This window comes from Anopheles stephensi, chromosome 3 (genome assembly GCF_013141755.1).
Source record: "Anopheles stephensi strain Indian chromosome 3, UCI_ANSTEP_V1.0, whole genome shotgun sequence".
Lineage (NCBI taxonomy): Eukaryota > Metazoa > Arthropoda > Insecta > Diptera > Culicidae > Anopheles > Anopheles stephensi.
Genome location: NC_050203.1, coordinates 9,331,645 through 9,346,229, shown reverse-complemented (window position 1 = coordinate 9,346,229; position 14,585 = coordinate 9,331,645). Strand labels below are relative to the sequence as shown.

The following is a 14,585-nucleotide window of genomic DNA, read 5'->3' as shown; positions in this document are numbered from 1 at the left end:
TTGGAACAATGTGGTTAGTTCTATTTGCTTAACAATTTATCCTAAATTTAACCTTTAAGCCCTGCACACGCAAGATTCGATCATTTGGCTAGTAGTGAGCTGTATATCACACTAGATCACGTCAAACACTCAAACACATTAAAAATTGTAACAATATTTAAAAATTTGAATTTTCTTATTGCTCCAATTTCACGGTACGACTACTGTTGGAGCAGCTCGGCAGTCGATGAAACAAAATCGATGTAGCGCGCGGATAGAGAAGTCGACATTTACGCTGCAATTACAGGGTTACTAGGACAGTTGCTATGGCAACGCGATGGTCAGTTATACACTTGGCAGTTTGAAAAGCTTCGTGTTGTAATAAAATCATCAAAATAGTTTATAAATACTCTTTTAGCTTACTACTATTTGTACTATTTTTGTACTACACAACTTGGCTTGGAAAGTCGGCAAAGCAACGACAGTTGCCGAAAGTTTTCAAACTCGGAACACGTTTTGCAACGCTTAAACTCCGCACTACGGTAACTTCCACTCCCCGCAACCGTGTTTAAAGTAATGAATTTTAAAAGTGCTTTCTTCTCATTTTCCGCCTAAGCCTGTTTGTTTAGCTGTGAGCTGGCAAAAAAAAAACAGGCATGACGACATTACAATTTGTTCAGCTGTTTCAATGACGAACTTGTCTGTATGACGTGCTCAGCCTGTAGACAAAGTAGGATCAATATTGGGAGCCATTTTTTCATACAGCAGGTTTTATTGTGGATCACTTTCATTGTGGATTCACTTTCAGAATTATGTATCAATAATCTATCGAAAGCATTATAGTTTATTTTTCTTTGATTAACTTTATTGACAAACGGCGGAAGAGATCATCGCTGAGCGCGAATATTAACCATCAAGGATTAAAAACATTCCTCCAGCATGCTACCGGGAGCTGGCAATAACAATTTGCTGCGTCTCAAAACAAACAAATCACTCCACCAATAACGTGCCCGAACGTCTAAACAAGCCCCCCGAACGTAAAACCCGGGAGAGACCGTGAGCGAGACCCAACAACAGGAGCAACATAGAAACAGACCCTGATTGTCCCAGCCCGACCACAACCCGGGAATGGAGCGCGAATTCCAATTGACACAGCAATTGAGCCTGATTGCGCATCAATGATAGTGTCCATCATCAATCGAGCCTGCGGCGAGTCGCGTCTTTGCGAGCTGAAGCGGTCGTCCAGCTTCCGTGATGCGGAGGATGGTGATGGCATGGATGTGTTTGGACGTGAGCCGCCAGTCAACGGTTGTTCGCGGGCATACCGTCCCCGATCGCCAATCAGAGCCGAGCATGACATATTGAAGGGGTTGTTGCTGCGAGGAACTCCTACAACCGCCTGTGTGTGCGTCAGATGATCTTGGACTTTTATTTGTTTTTTTGGTAACTTCCTCAGAAATTAAAAAAAGCTTACCAGCTTCTAGCGTTTATCAGCATTTTCAGCATAAGGAGCATTTTCTCGTGTTCTCTCTATCTCTCTCTCTCTCTCTCTCTCTCTCTCTCTCTCTGCCGGCACACGCTTGCAGGACATGCGCAGCAACAGTACGACTTTCCACGTGAACCGAAGGTCACAACCACGTCGTCTCGTCGCTCAGTCAGCCGATCTTCTGCCGGCCGGTTTCCTGGTCACCGCACCCGTCCAAGTACCACTAATCACCCAAACAAATGCCGAGCATCAGGTCAACCTCCTTCCAGCCGGCAGACGATGTCTCAGATGCTGTCTGCGAACGTTCCGAGGCGGTCGGTTAGTTTGTCCGTGATATCTGGTGTCGGGCCGCGCTCGCACTACCAATTCCGTGTGACTTCTTATCAAACGCAGGTGAGATTTATGGGAAGGGGGATATAGCGTTATTTGCTGCGTAATGGTGGAGATGCACTCTGAGTGTATCGAGTGCAGTGATAAGTGATATACCCATCTTAACTTAGTGCTGTGAAATATCGATTGTAGGAAATTTAGCTGTGAAGTAGACTAGAAGTATTATCCTTTAAAATCCGTTTTTTTCTCTGGATGTTACGCGCCTTTAATATGGGTTTATTTCCATTCATGCACGATTTTTGTTTGCATCATATTGTTGCATCATTACATAAGCACGCAGCGTCCGCACTAGGAACTAGGATAAAGGGCAAAAAGGTTAACTGTTTACTATCGATTAAATGGCAGTGGAAATGTTTGCTTTCTCGATTTCGAGAGAAATGGTGAATTTGAAAATTCAAAATTTAACGAAATTTATCTCCTCTAGATCTAGATCACCTTGAGCCTACTACCACAAACACACAAACACACTACCTGAAGTAAATCTGATCGTGTAGCGAAGATTAGCAAGGATTCACCTGCTGGAAGCCATTTTGTACTGTTTTATTGTTTTAAGCGGCTGTAATCATTTTTCTGTGATAAATTTGTGCTGGTATTTTCACTAGTTGACTATTTATTACACTGAAAACTATTTATTAAAAGAACAAGGTACGCCGATCTAACGTTCGTTTCCAAGCAACAGCTCTAGGCTTTCGAATGCAAAGGATACTAGGATCTACTCTAACTCGACCGTCCTCTGCTTTATCTCTCCAGCGCTATAAGAGCTAAATCCAACGGCTGACAAAATGGCAGAACAGGCAAAGAAAGACATGAAACACATACTGCAGCTGACGAAGGAAGCGCGTCGCATCTTTCTCAACTCGTTCGACACCCTCATGTCCGACTGTGACGGTGTGCTGTGGAACTTTACCGGTCCGATCCCGGGCGTGGACAAGGCGCTGCAGCTGTTGCGTGCCGACGGTAAGAAGCTGGCCTTCATCTCCAACAACGGTATGCGCACGATGGAGGAGTATCAGAAAAAGTTCCATGCGCTCGGGATCGACGCGCAGGAGGAGGAAATAGTACATCCCGCCCTGACGACGGTGCACTATCTGAAGTCGATCCAGATGCGGGATGCGGTGTACTGTATCGGGACGGAGGTGTTTAAGGACTATCTCCGGAAGGCTGGCTTTAAAGTGCTCGATGGGGTAAGATAAAGGATAATCGAACTGCGAAGCAAAAAAGACTAACCCATCGATTTTTTTCGATCCAGCCCAAGGAACGGTTCCCGGATAGCCGCGAAGCGAACCAGGTGCGCGTGTACACCGATTACTTTGAACAGCACGGCCCTAAAGTCGGTGCCGTCGTGATCGATATCGATGTGAATCTTTCGCTGCAAAATCTCATGAAGGCAAAGTGTTATCTGGAGCGCGATCCGAACTGTGTGTTCATTGCCGGGGCGACCGATTACATTATACCGCTCGATTCGAGCATGGATGTGATAGGGCCGGGATACTTTATCGACATACTGGAACGATCGACCGGACGAAAGCCACTCATTCTTGGCAAACCGGGCAAAGCATTGGCACAGGTGGTTCTGAAGCAGTTCCAAATTACCGATCCGAAGCGAGTTCTGTTTGTGGGTGATATGTAAGTATGCTTCTCTCTCATTATTTTAAACCGTGGCCCGGTGACGTTTGATAAGAACGATTGTTTAGCGCTTTAATCAATCATCGCTGATAGCTGATAACGCGGCACTTAATTTAATTTCCGGGCGCGTGTCTCGTGTCAGCATGAGCAAATGATAAGCCAAAAGATGTGAGCCTAATGGTGGTTTGTCTTTTCGCTTCAGGATGCCACAAGACATGGGATTCGGTACACGCTGTGGGTTCCAGAAGTTGCTGATGCTGAGCGGTGGCACTCCGAAAGATGTTCTACTGGCACAGAACGATCCCGACCAGCTGCCGAACTATTACGCAGACAGTTTTGCCGACTTCATCGAGCTTTACAATGAAAACATGCATATCGAGGAATAGGAAGAGTAGCGAACCGCACGCAAAAGCAATTGTTTTATCGTCTCAAACTGTGTAATCGTTAATTGTATTTAGCTCTTTAAAACCCACCAATAAACAAATGTTGACGTATCAAAAGCAACATCCGCCTGAGGTTCTACTGAGGATTGTTAGGTTTGCGGAATTTGACCTGTACCCAGACGCGGTACATCTTTATCAACTTGCCACGATTTACCTGCAGCCGTCGATCGACTATGTTTTGTTCCTCGATTAAGCCCGCTTTCGTGAAAAGTGTTCTCAGGTCTTCTTGGGTAAAGAAGTAGACGAGCGTACCATCCCCACGTACGTAAAAGTTATCCTTAAGGCATTTGCCTGGTTTGAATCTTAGCTGGGCAAGATCGTATCGGCCGTAATCGCGTAACATCACCAATCCGCCGGGTTTGAGGTAGCGAGCGATTTGATTTACCACGTGTTGCATGCTGAAAGGAACGATTTTGTTTTAAATTCAATTCAATTGTATCATATTTGCGTAGTTCGAACCACTTACCGTTCCGGATCGATTGCCGATAGGACGAATATCAGTACCACTATATCGATACTATTCTCTTCGAACGGAACATCCCACCGGTCGGCTGTCGCATCCAGTACAAACGCTTTACACCGCTTCGTATCGTACTCCGGGCTTTGACACATGATATCGATCGCTTGGCGGGAGAAATCGCTCGCATAAACCATCAGGTTCTCCTCATCACTGTACTTCAGAATCGGAAACACCGTATTTCCCACACCGCATCCGATCTCAAATATCGTTCTCCGTTGCTGATCCGCTGCTGGGGCCGACGCTTCCGTCCTGCTAACAGTTTCCCCATCCGGCAGCACACGCTCGGGAACATTGGCGGAAGGTTTGAAGGGTGCCAGCTCAGGAAACTCCGTAAACAGCCAGTGTCTATCTTTGAAGAACCGATTCTGATGCACACCGTAGAATCGATCCCAATTTTGGTCAGCTTCCTCCTCCAAACGCGCTACATCCTCCTCCGGCATCTTTATGGATGAGTTTTTCTTCACACCCTCCAGGGCGGCATGCTCCTGCTCCTCGTCCCATTCCACGTTGTCCCTGTGGGGATGGAAAAAAGCGATAAGAAAACATAATGTTGATCAGAGTTTGGTTTGACTGCACGAACCACGAATTGAAACTGAACACCTGTGAAGGATCGCGCAGGAAACGTGATCCTCCGCCGGCTGGTTTTTTGCGGTATCGCGTATGTTCGTAGTCGAACTTGTGACGAACTAAAGCGTGGCGCAGGGCAATAGGTGCCGGTCTTGAATTTGTAAATGCGGTAACCAATATCCTACCAAGCATTGTGCTGGAAAACATCATCGTCGGCCGAAAGGAACCGATTGCCAAACTGTGGACGGGTGCTTGGCTGCTCCGATTGCTCGAGGGCAGCAGATTGGTCAGCTGTTTCGGACATTAGAAGTAAAAGTCGGGATTTCTGCTTATGTTACAGGATGTTGCAACTTTCCGTACAACACATTTCGCCGGTGCAGCTATTTTGTACCAATTCACATATTTTATTGTGCTTCTGTTTTGTTTTGAATTCACCTTCTGTCAAGACCACGTTTACATAGGCATGTTCAAATCTCACATTCGAAATGAGTTAAATAAAATAAAAACGATTTACTTCTCAAATTAGCATGATTTATGCAGTTTTTCATAAAAGAAATAAGAATGTCACGACAATCAAGTGTTTTCGGGCCAAAAAGAAAAATATTCAATCATCCCCTGGAATGCGCACTTTATTTCGAATTATGTATTTCGAACCGCATCTTCGAACAAAGTCGGATCTTCGAAAACATTCGCATTTCGAACAGCTTCGGCTACCGCGTTCACGCACACACACACCTACACACATCACTGTTTCTCTTTCTGGATGCTTCTTTCCGCGCAGGAGAAACAGAGAAAACACACGAGCAAAAGCGAGACAACCATAGTGGCGAACGTGCTGCATCTCTCTCTCTCGGATTGAAAGCGGTTTACATGGGTATTTGCGGTAAAGCAGGGATGATGCGGACAGGCGAATGAATAAGAAGCCGAAGCCGATGGAAGGAAAAAAAGTTACACACACACACTTTTCAAAAACTTCGCGAACCTTAAACTGTGTGGATGTGCGTCGTCTGCGCTCCGTGAATTTTTAAGCGAAAATCAAGCATTCTCTTCTAAAAAAGTGGTAAATAGCATTCAAATCTACTCTTGGGTGATTGATCGTGATTTTGGTTAAGCTGCTGTGCTCTCTAAATGGTTAATTTGTGAAGAAAACGGTTGTGAAAGTTAAACTCCCGTAGCTGTTGTTAGGTTGCGGGCGTTTGTTTGCCGTTCTGCTCGTTGGCTGCTTGGTGGCGGCTGTGTGCTCGGGCGTGTGTGCATTCTTGTTTCATATTCGATACACGATTTCTCATTATTTAATGTGGCTCGCGGAACACATTTTTCACCCCCAGCAGTGATCCAAAGCTCACTTTTAGTTACAGTTAATCTTATTAATAGTCATCTTTATCAACAAGTCGAATCGAGTCGTGTTTTCTACGGGTGTGTCCGCGGGTGTCGGTGTGTGCGTAATGGTCTAGTATAGCAGTGGCGAAGGGTCGGCCCCGGGGCCTGCTAAAGGGCTCGTTATCAACGCGTTTCTCAATGTTTTTACCTTTGTCACGATTGCAATCTTCCTCTGGTTGGTGGTATTATCAATGGAGTGTAAACACTTGCTCACTTGCTCGCTTCCCATGAGTTATCGTAGCAGGCAGATGAATCATGAGACAGGAATTGCTGCAGTGTGTGAATCAACCGAAGAAAGCATTTTTTTTCCTGCGAATATCATGAATGAATAGGAATCAATCGAGGCGGAAGCATTTAGTGCATGTAAAATTTTACCCTGGCCAACATCGTCCCCAGTTCCATTTCCGTTTGTGGGTGTGTATATTTAAGTTAGTAAAGAACGAGACAGTGAAACTAAAGCTACTCGGCATAGAGAAATATGGGCAAAAGCGCACTTCCGGTTGGTGGAAAATTCCATCGAAAGTGTAGTGAAGAAACACAGCAGACAAGCACATAAAAACGTCATCAATAAGTGTCCTCGAAAAGCTGCATACCTGTGTGGCAACGCGGATCGGCTGTGCTTGTGTGCGTGCGTGTTTGTGTATGTGCACGCTTGTCGTGACCTTAAATGATACAAAAGCTTCGTATTTGTTGACAGACCTTTTCAATTCAGCTTTAAAGAACTTGCGAAGGTTAACCATACAATTACTACACAAACAAACGAATATTAATATCGGAAATGACAGTTTGTTCGTCATAAGCGTTACCATGGCAACGGTGTAATACACACTGACTGTGCTAACTTCCAAAATAGGTTGCCTTTTTTTTTTTGGCATATTTTACTCATATACTCAATTTACTCATATTTAACATTTAAATTTTGTTTCCTTCGTAGAGCTCCTCAACAGCAGCAATTAGGCAAACCTTATCACACGGAGTACTTTGCTCCCTTCTTTCCGGTTTCCCGAGCCACCTCGGTGTGTGTGGACCGGTGTGTGTGTGTTTGTGCGGTGGTTGTATTTATGTAGTGCGGTGTATGTGTTTTGTGGAGTCCCTTATGTGAATAGTAAGTGCATACGATAAGAAAGTTGGAAGTAAAGATAAAAAAGGCTCCCCAATTATCCAGATCCAACTGGGCCACGCCGCATAGAGCAAGTGGTGTGGGTTGCTAGGATAGGAAGCCGTGCTTCCTGGGCGCGTACCGAAGTGTCTGGGGGTAGTGGTGGTGCATAGAGCCTGTTTTGTATCCCTAAAGTGAAAAGTGCAAAAGAAATTTACTTCCAACAAGTGCAAAGTTTGCATTTTTTTGTTTGGTTAATGTATCCGGAAGTATGAGGTTGGTGCTTGTGTCCTGAAGAAATTGATCCGAATAATTTTTCGACGTGGCTAACGTTTGGTACGAAAACGCTCAACGTGTCCCGATTGAAGAGAGAAAGAGATAATTTTCCAACACCGCACGGCCGTGAACGGTGTAGTCACCGGATACATAAATTCTTGAAGTTCCAGCCAATCTAAGCGCGCGGTGATTATTGCGAACAATCAAGAGGAAAAGGCCGGCAGTCACAGCAACCATGGCGGCTCAGGAGATCGAAAACGGCACGACATGGGGCAAAGAGTTATGGGTGAGTAGCATTTCTTTTTACTTAATATGAAGTCAGATCCGTGTTCTGGACTGCATTCTCCAGAAAAATGGATAAATGTAGCCAAAGACGTCAGAAATTTCTGACCAAAATTTGTTGAGGTTGTAGGGTCGAAGAAGAAGAATGTTATCTTGCCAGAAAATACCAGTCGCAGATGCGCAAAATGTCTCCAGACACGCTTGAACAAAAATTGCATCGTGTGACCTTGACGTTCGAGGTGCGTCTTTCTAAAACCATGCATCTACGTCAACAGGGTAAACATTCCAGTAAATGATGTATTAATAGACTCTTCCGCAATAAGTTGTGTACTGCAAACTGCGTGAAAATTGGAATAAATCACTGTTTACTCTATGCTATCGGATATTCGAATCGAGTGTGTGCATCGGCATATGAGTAATTCTCAGTTGGCGACGCAATATGCAACGTCATTCACGTGGTGCATCAAGCTCCTTCATAGGGAGCAACTTCGTTTGTCTCGCTTTCTGTGGTCCCAAAATGCTCCACATTTCAGGGAGATTGTGAACCACTGAGGTGCATTTACATATTTTATCAACAAATTAGTTTGTTTTTGTGGCTGAGTATTTTTGTCCCTTGGGCTCAACATATCTACCTTCACACGCTGTGCGTTCAAATTCGTCTTCTGTCTCTCTTTTGTTTTCGCTGTCATTATGCATCTCTCTCTCTCTGTCTCGCAATATGCATCAGCATCCACGACAAAAGCAGAACGGAAGGGATGGAATGCAAATACAGACCTACCGCCTGGCAAAATTCACCTGTAATAACCTGATTCGGATGTAGGACCGGAGTGAGGTACATGGGGATATGCAGCACAGGTACTTGCGGCCAAAAAAAAAGCTGCGGCTTTTGTCCGTTACACACCGCCAAGGCGTCCCGCGAGCTTTGCAGCGTGGTAGTTATGCTGTTCGCGTTGCTCTGGTGTGTGCTACACGCACACACACACACACATGCATCTGCCTACATCTGTGAGATCGTTGACAACATCACTACCACTACTATAGCAACGGTTCGGTCGGTTGGTTGCTTGGTCGGCAGCATCACAATCCGTCTAAACACATACCTCAGAGCCTACACTCTGCTACGGTGCGGCGCCATAAACGAGGGCAAGGTGTGCCGCCATAAAATCGCAACTTCTCGAACTCACCAGCAGCAGGAGGGGGCAGTGAAAGGGAAGGCGAGGGAAAGCCACTAATGTGTTGGTGGTGGTGGAGAAGAACTTGTTTAATAATCGCCTCTACTGCCAACGTGTCCAATGCTGGTGGCGTGCCGATTCCAGCCACCCGTCAGTAGCAGCCGAGAACTCAGCGTAAATGTCTCTTCAAATGATGCTGAATATTTTAAAGTTTTTCAATTGCAAAAGTAATGCTACAAAGGCAGTTTTTTTTTCGTGGCTGCCCCTGCTTGAAATTTATGTTGGCGCGGGCACCAGGTAAAAGAAAGATGGTAGAATGCGCCGCGGTCGATCGTAAACAAAGAATAACGAAACCTTTCCATGCACAGTTCCGGACGGAAAACTTCCATGTTGTGTTTGTGTGTTTATGCTGTGCGACAACATTTTTCCCCATCACAGAAGAGTCATGAAGTGGAAACACATTTCGGGTAGGCGTCTGGGAGTTGTAATGCGGAAAGGGGGGCGAGTGAACTCCAATGCCCAATCCCCTTCGAAAAAAGGGCTGTAGGTCATTCACCAGTTTTTTTTGTGTGTGTTATGTTTTGTCTCCCTTCGCGATAATATGAAATCGAAACCAACAGCATTCGTCCACTCCCTCTTGGTCTCACACATCCACATTGTCTGACCGGAAGTTACGCGACCTGGAACTTCTTGTCTCCAATTCTAGGGTCCCTTGTTTTCGCTGTTTGACATTTCCCCCATCAGTCAGTCAGTCACTGGTTCGGGGGTTGGTTCCGTTGGCGACACGGGAAAACGGTAATGCATTGATTCCGGCTTCACATGGTGACGGAACTGGAGTGGCTTCCCGGGGGAGGGTGTAAACATATTATACAAAACCCCCAATAGACGTCATCATTAGGGCAACCCTCATTTCTCCACGATGACAAAACTGTGGTAGTGCCGAGTGCTTATTAGCGTAAGCGGACGGACGCGTGCCTGTAGCGTGAGATATTGCAATTATTTATAGTTTTTCGGTAATTGTTTAATTTCCGCTTAAGAGTTTGTTGGGGGTTGCTTCAAAACTATGTCTTCAAGAAAAATCCTTGACGAATGAAATCATATAAGTTTTTAACATTTGAAGGTTTGAGGCTCTCTGCAAGTAAGAATTCCTAATTTTACTTAGTTTTTATTTGTTTTTCCCTTCTACTTCCCTTATCACACTCTTCTTGGAGCTCGTGGAAATATTTGCACAACCGCCATCTTTATCTTGGCAAAACTAAGCCGGAAAAGAAATCTTATCTTTCTCCTCGCCCTGTTTACAAAGGTATCGAACGGAAGAAGACATTTCGAATGAGTTGCTGCAGTTTGCTCGTTCGTAATCACCAAAAGTGGGACTTCACCACAGGCTACAGGTCTAGACAAATCGAAATCAGATGCATAAGGGAAGAGATAAAGCCTTCGCTCTGCGATAAGAAGTCGCGATAGTCGGAGGGTTTGGTGGTGCAACTCTCCCTTGTATTTCGCCGCACCAACAATAGCTGTGGTAGGATATTTTTAACGATTGAGGTCACCGTGTATTTGTTGGTGGTATGTTGCCGGCTACTTTTGGAGATGGTCCAAGCTAATTTCAATGAACCAGCTTTTTTGGTTCGTGAAAGAAAGTAACTTCATTTCTCGAATCCCTCGAAAGAGTGTCTTTTATGTCTGCTTGTACTAACAAGTAAATAAGATAATGATACGATATCTCCCAGAAGACATCAAGTAGCTATCTTGTCTTTTATTTCTGTACTCAGCTATTGATAGCATTTATTTTTCGCTCTGTGATATGAGGTGTCAATATCGGAAAACGAGAATGGTGTCAACGCATATCGACATCAAAATCATCAATTTCTTTCCTATCTTGAGTTGGTGTCGGCTAAATACTTTTTTCTCCCTAGAAATTATGTAATTTTTGGACCAATTTCTCGGTTTGATCCTATCAAAAAACGCTTGTACAGAGAACAGTCTGCTGTAATTGTTAGATGTGCTCGTATATTCTCGGGGCTCGTGTTCTTTGTGTTATGATTAACCACCTTCGTTCGGATAATGCCATCATGTGACAAGGCTATAGTGCAAACTTTCCCATCAGCTAGTGGAATGGTCTAACAGGAGCGATAGTGCAGTGTTGTTGTTGTTGCGACTTTCGGTTCCCTGAGCTCGTCCTAGTTGTACTGCGCGTTTAACCCCACATCCAGTTGTTGTTGTTGTTGTTGTAGTTGTTGTTGTTGTAGTTGTTGTTCTGGCCACAGCCGAACGCGCCCGGTGGGCATGGGTCGGGGCGGCATTCGACGCTGGGATCGCAGCAAGCCTGGAACGGCCAGTCGCAAATCTGCTTGGCATAGTTGAAGTGAAGTCCAGCAGGACAGTTCATTGGGCAGGCACGGCCAGCAATACACTTGGCATATACGCCACAGTTCGGTCCAGGCAGCAGGGTCGGTTTCGAACCATCGAACATCGGGCAACGGTTGTCTACTGGGCAGTTGTTGGCACAGACAGTTCCTCCGCTGCACGGGGGAGCACCTGGTGCTGGTGGCGGTGGTGGTGGTGGCGGTGGCGGCGGCGGCGGCGGCGGCGGTGGGTAGACACCACCTCCGCAATCTCCACTCGGTCCGCATGGGTCGGGGCGGCATTCGACACTGGGATCACAGCAAGCCTGGAACGGCCAGTCGCAGATCTGCTTGGCAGAGTTGAAGTGAAGTCCAGCGGGGCAGTTCATTGGGCAGGCACGGCCAGCAATACACTTGGCATACACGCCACAGTTCGGTCCAGGCAGCAGGGTCGGTTTCGAACCGTCGAACATCGGGCAACGGTAGTCTACTGGGCAGCTGCTGGCACAGACAGTTCCTCCGCTGCATGGGGGAGCACCTGGTGCTGGTGGCGGTGGTGGTGGTGGCGGTGGCGGCGGCGGCGGCGGCGGCGGCGGCGGCGGCGGTGGGTAGACACCACCTCCGCAATCTCCACTCGGTCCGCATGGGTCGGGGCGGCATTCGACACTGGGATCACAGCAAGCCTGGAACGGCCAGTCGCAGATCTGCTTGGCAGAGTTGAAGTGAAGTCCAGCGGGGCAGTTCATTGGGCAGGCACGGCCAGCAATACACTTGGCATACACGCCACAGTTCGGTCCAGGCAGCAGGGTCGGTTTCGAACCGTCGAACATCGGGCAACGGTAGTCTACTGGGCAGCTGCTGGCACAGACAGTTCCTCCGCTGCACGGGGGAGCACCTGGTGCTGGTGGCGGTGGTGGTGGTGGTGGCGGCGGCGGAGGTGGCATAACCGGTGGCGACGGAACGGTACAGTCACCGCTGGGTCCGCACGGGTCCGGACGACATTCGATGGATGGGTCGCAACAGGCACGGTGCGGCCAGTCGCAGACCTGCTCGCGAATGCTGAAGTGAGTACCACCCGGGCACAGGGTCTCGCAGGCGCGGCCACTTTCGCACTTGTAGAAACGATCGCAGGTCGGACCGGCGAGCAGAATCGGCTTCGATGGGTTGAAGATCGGGCAGCGAGAGTCCACCACACAGTTAATCAGGCAGGGCGTAGTTCCCGAGCATGGTGGGTTCTGGAACACCGAGAAAGCCTGAGAGGCCGTCACGAGGACAGCCAAGACGAGTAAACTTCTCATTGGGCGAACACTGGATAGTCGTTTGCACGCTTGGAAGTAGATGCCTGCTAGATCGTCGTTCACTTGCCGACGAAAACTTACCTTACCGTCGGTCTGGTAAGGTCTTTTATACAAAGCATTTTCTCCGTGTTGCGGTCGTTCAAGGCGAAGGTATTGCAAGGGGAGACATTTTGGACATCGTACAACTGGCCCTGATAAGATGCTTGATTTTCGCGAAATTGTGACATTCGGATGTGTGTGTGTGTGTGTGTGTGTGTGCGTGCGAGACCGATCGCTCGAAAGATCCGTATCTCGCACCTCCAGAGATACACAGCACGTGTGGAGCGCTGGAAGAACAAGGAACTTCCAAGTTACGGAACAGATAGCGCAGGCTATTATCACGTAGAATGTATCACACCATGGGAATGGCAGAAGGGAAGGGACCTCCGGCCAATCTAACCGGAACTGTGCGTGCGTGTGGAAGTTGAATCGATTGCCAAGGTTTTTCTCCCAATCAGCAATTGCCAAAAAGAAGGTGGCCAACCTCTTTGCACAGGTACGGCGAACCCTTCCCGGTACGCTGACCTTCTCAACAAACGTCAGTTGTGTGGTGAGCGTTACCCCCCGGCGGCAGTTCCAGTGAAAATTGATAAACGAATTGCCTGGAATTCCTCCGCTGCTACAGTGACATGTTGGTTGGTAGCAAATTGATTACTTTCTAGCATCTTATCACAGGTGTAGGATCAAATTCTGGATGGAGGCTTTTTAGTAGACAGCAAATTGACAAGTTCCAAAGTGAGTTCGCGTTGGTTTTGCATAGATCTGCGCGAGTTCTATCGAGGTCTGGAAGTATGGAATGTCTCGGAAAAACTAACAACTCTACTTAAGCCACCCTCCAACAAGTAATAACTAGGCCATCCTTCAGAATATTTGCATGTAAGACACCGATGTTCTTGCCCTAAATTTTGCCCTCCGATTCTGTTCCGACTTAGAGTGCATAAAGCCAGTAGCGTAAATAATTGAGAATGGCGTTGTCAGGCATTAAACGTTGCAAAGCTTTACGAAAGAAACGTGCTGACAGTTTGTCGTTTGCTTTCTTTCCATTATGCCATGGCCTATTACTCTACATTTTCGGGAAAGCCTGAACCGGAATGGTCGATAATGCTACCGATGTGCACCAAATTTTGTGCCGGCAAAACAAAGCTAAGGAACTCCATAGAATATTCATCTGTAAGAACATGTTGGAGAAGAGTTTACTCTACCCTGCAGTGTCAGATGCATTACATGCCTCAAGGCTTTGGTCTTTGCCACGTTTTTTTTTTCCTGCAGTAAATAATTGTCCCCATGGCTGTGGCGGATGGTGGTGGGTGTGTGGAATGGAATTGAAGGCAAAAGACAAACAACAGCGACGCATAAAGCGCAAGTGATCATGAGCAAACATGGCATGAAGCCAGCTAACCAGCCTCGGTCAGTGATGCTTCGGTCGACCGGCAAAGGCGCGCTGGTCCAATGTGTAGAAAATCATTCAACCGTTCCAGCCGTATGGGTGCGAAATGTCCGGTACGAGAAAGAGAAATAGGAGGACGAATCGACAATGCAGAAGACATCGACAGAAACGAAACCAACAACCCCCAGCTAGTCTTGGTGGAAGACTTTTCGTGTGGCAAGCCTTTTTCGCTTGGAGTACGTACTGTCGGCATTTCCCTTTGCCATTTTCTCATGCCGGTGCCTGGGTGGGTGTGA

The 14,585-nt window shown here is 46.9% G+C and overlaps 4 protein-coding genes across 15 annotated transcripts in view; 2 read left to right on the top strand and 2 right to left on the bottom strand.

Moving 5' to 3' along the window:
- Nucleotides 1–1,614: 1,614 nt before the first annotated feature.
- On the top strand, nucleotides 1,615–3,985 carry LOC118513053 (phosphoglycolate phosphatase 2-like). Of its 3 annotated transcripts, none has more exons than XM_036058361.1 (4): nucleotides 1,615–1,858; nucleotides 2,606–3,039; nucleotides 3,105–3,481; nucleotides 3,684–3,981. In XM_036058361.1, the coding sequence occupies exons 2-4, from the start codon at nucleotides 2,638–2,640 to the stop codon at nucleotides 3,865–3,867; spliced, it is 963 nt and encodes a 320-aa protein (XP_035914254.1). In that variant the 5' UTR covers nucleotides 1,615–1,858; nucleotides 2,606–2,637; the 3' UTR covers nucleotides 3,868–3,981. The 3 variants fall into 3 exon arrangements, with proteins under 3 accessions (XP_035914254.1, XP_035914255.1, XP_035914253.1); XM_036058362.1 differs by having other exon boundaries at nucleotides 1,751–1,858; nucleotides 2,535–3,039; nucleotides 3,684–3,951; XM_036058360.1 differs by lacking the exon at nucleotides 1,615–1,858 and adding an exon at nucleotides 2,246–2,500 and having other exon boundaries at nucleotides 3,684–3,985.
- Nucleotides 3,528–5,424, bottom strand: LOC118513052 (methyltransferase-like protein). The gene is made up of 3 exons (XM_036058359.1): nucleotides 5,197–5,424; nucleotides 4,391–4,957; nucleotides 3,528–4,322 (listed from the first exon to the last, which is right to left on the bottom strand). Exons 1-3 carry the CDS (start codon nucleotides 5,313–5,315, stop codon nucleotides 4,001–4,003), a joined length of 1,008 nt encoding a protein of 335 aa, XP_035914252.1. The 5' UTR covers nucleotides 5,316–5,424; the 3' UTR covers nucleotides 3,528–4,000.
- A 490-nt stretch (nucleotides 5,425–5,914) lies between these two features.
- LOC118513047 (formin-binding protein 1-like) overlaps nucleotides 5,915–14,585 on the top strand; it is a 57,339-nt gene continuing 48,668 nt past the window's right edge. For all 10 annotated transcript variants that reach the window (XM_036058350.1, XM_036058345.1, XM_036058349.1 and 7 more), the window contains exons 1-2: nucleotides 5,915–6,071; nucleotides 7,326–8,052. In XM_036058350.1, the coding sequence (XP_035914243.1) occupies nucleotides 8,002–8,052 (51 nt within the window). In that variant the 5' untranslated portion in view covers nucleotides 5,915–6,071; nucleotides 7,326–8,001. The remainder of the gene's footprint in view (nucleotides 6,072–7,325; nucleotides 8,053–14,585) is intronic.
- Nucleotides 11,204–12,946, bottom strand: LOC118513049 (WAS/WASL-interacting protein family member 3-like). The gene has a single exon (XM_036058352.1). The coding sequence runs from the start codon at nucleotides 12,861–12,863 to the stop codon at nucleotides 11,418–11,420; it is 1,446 nt and encodes a 481-aa protein (XP_035914245.1). The 5' UTR covers nucleotides 12,864–12,946; the 3' UTR covers nucleotides 11,204–11,417.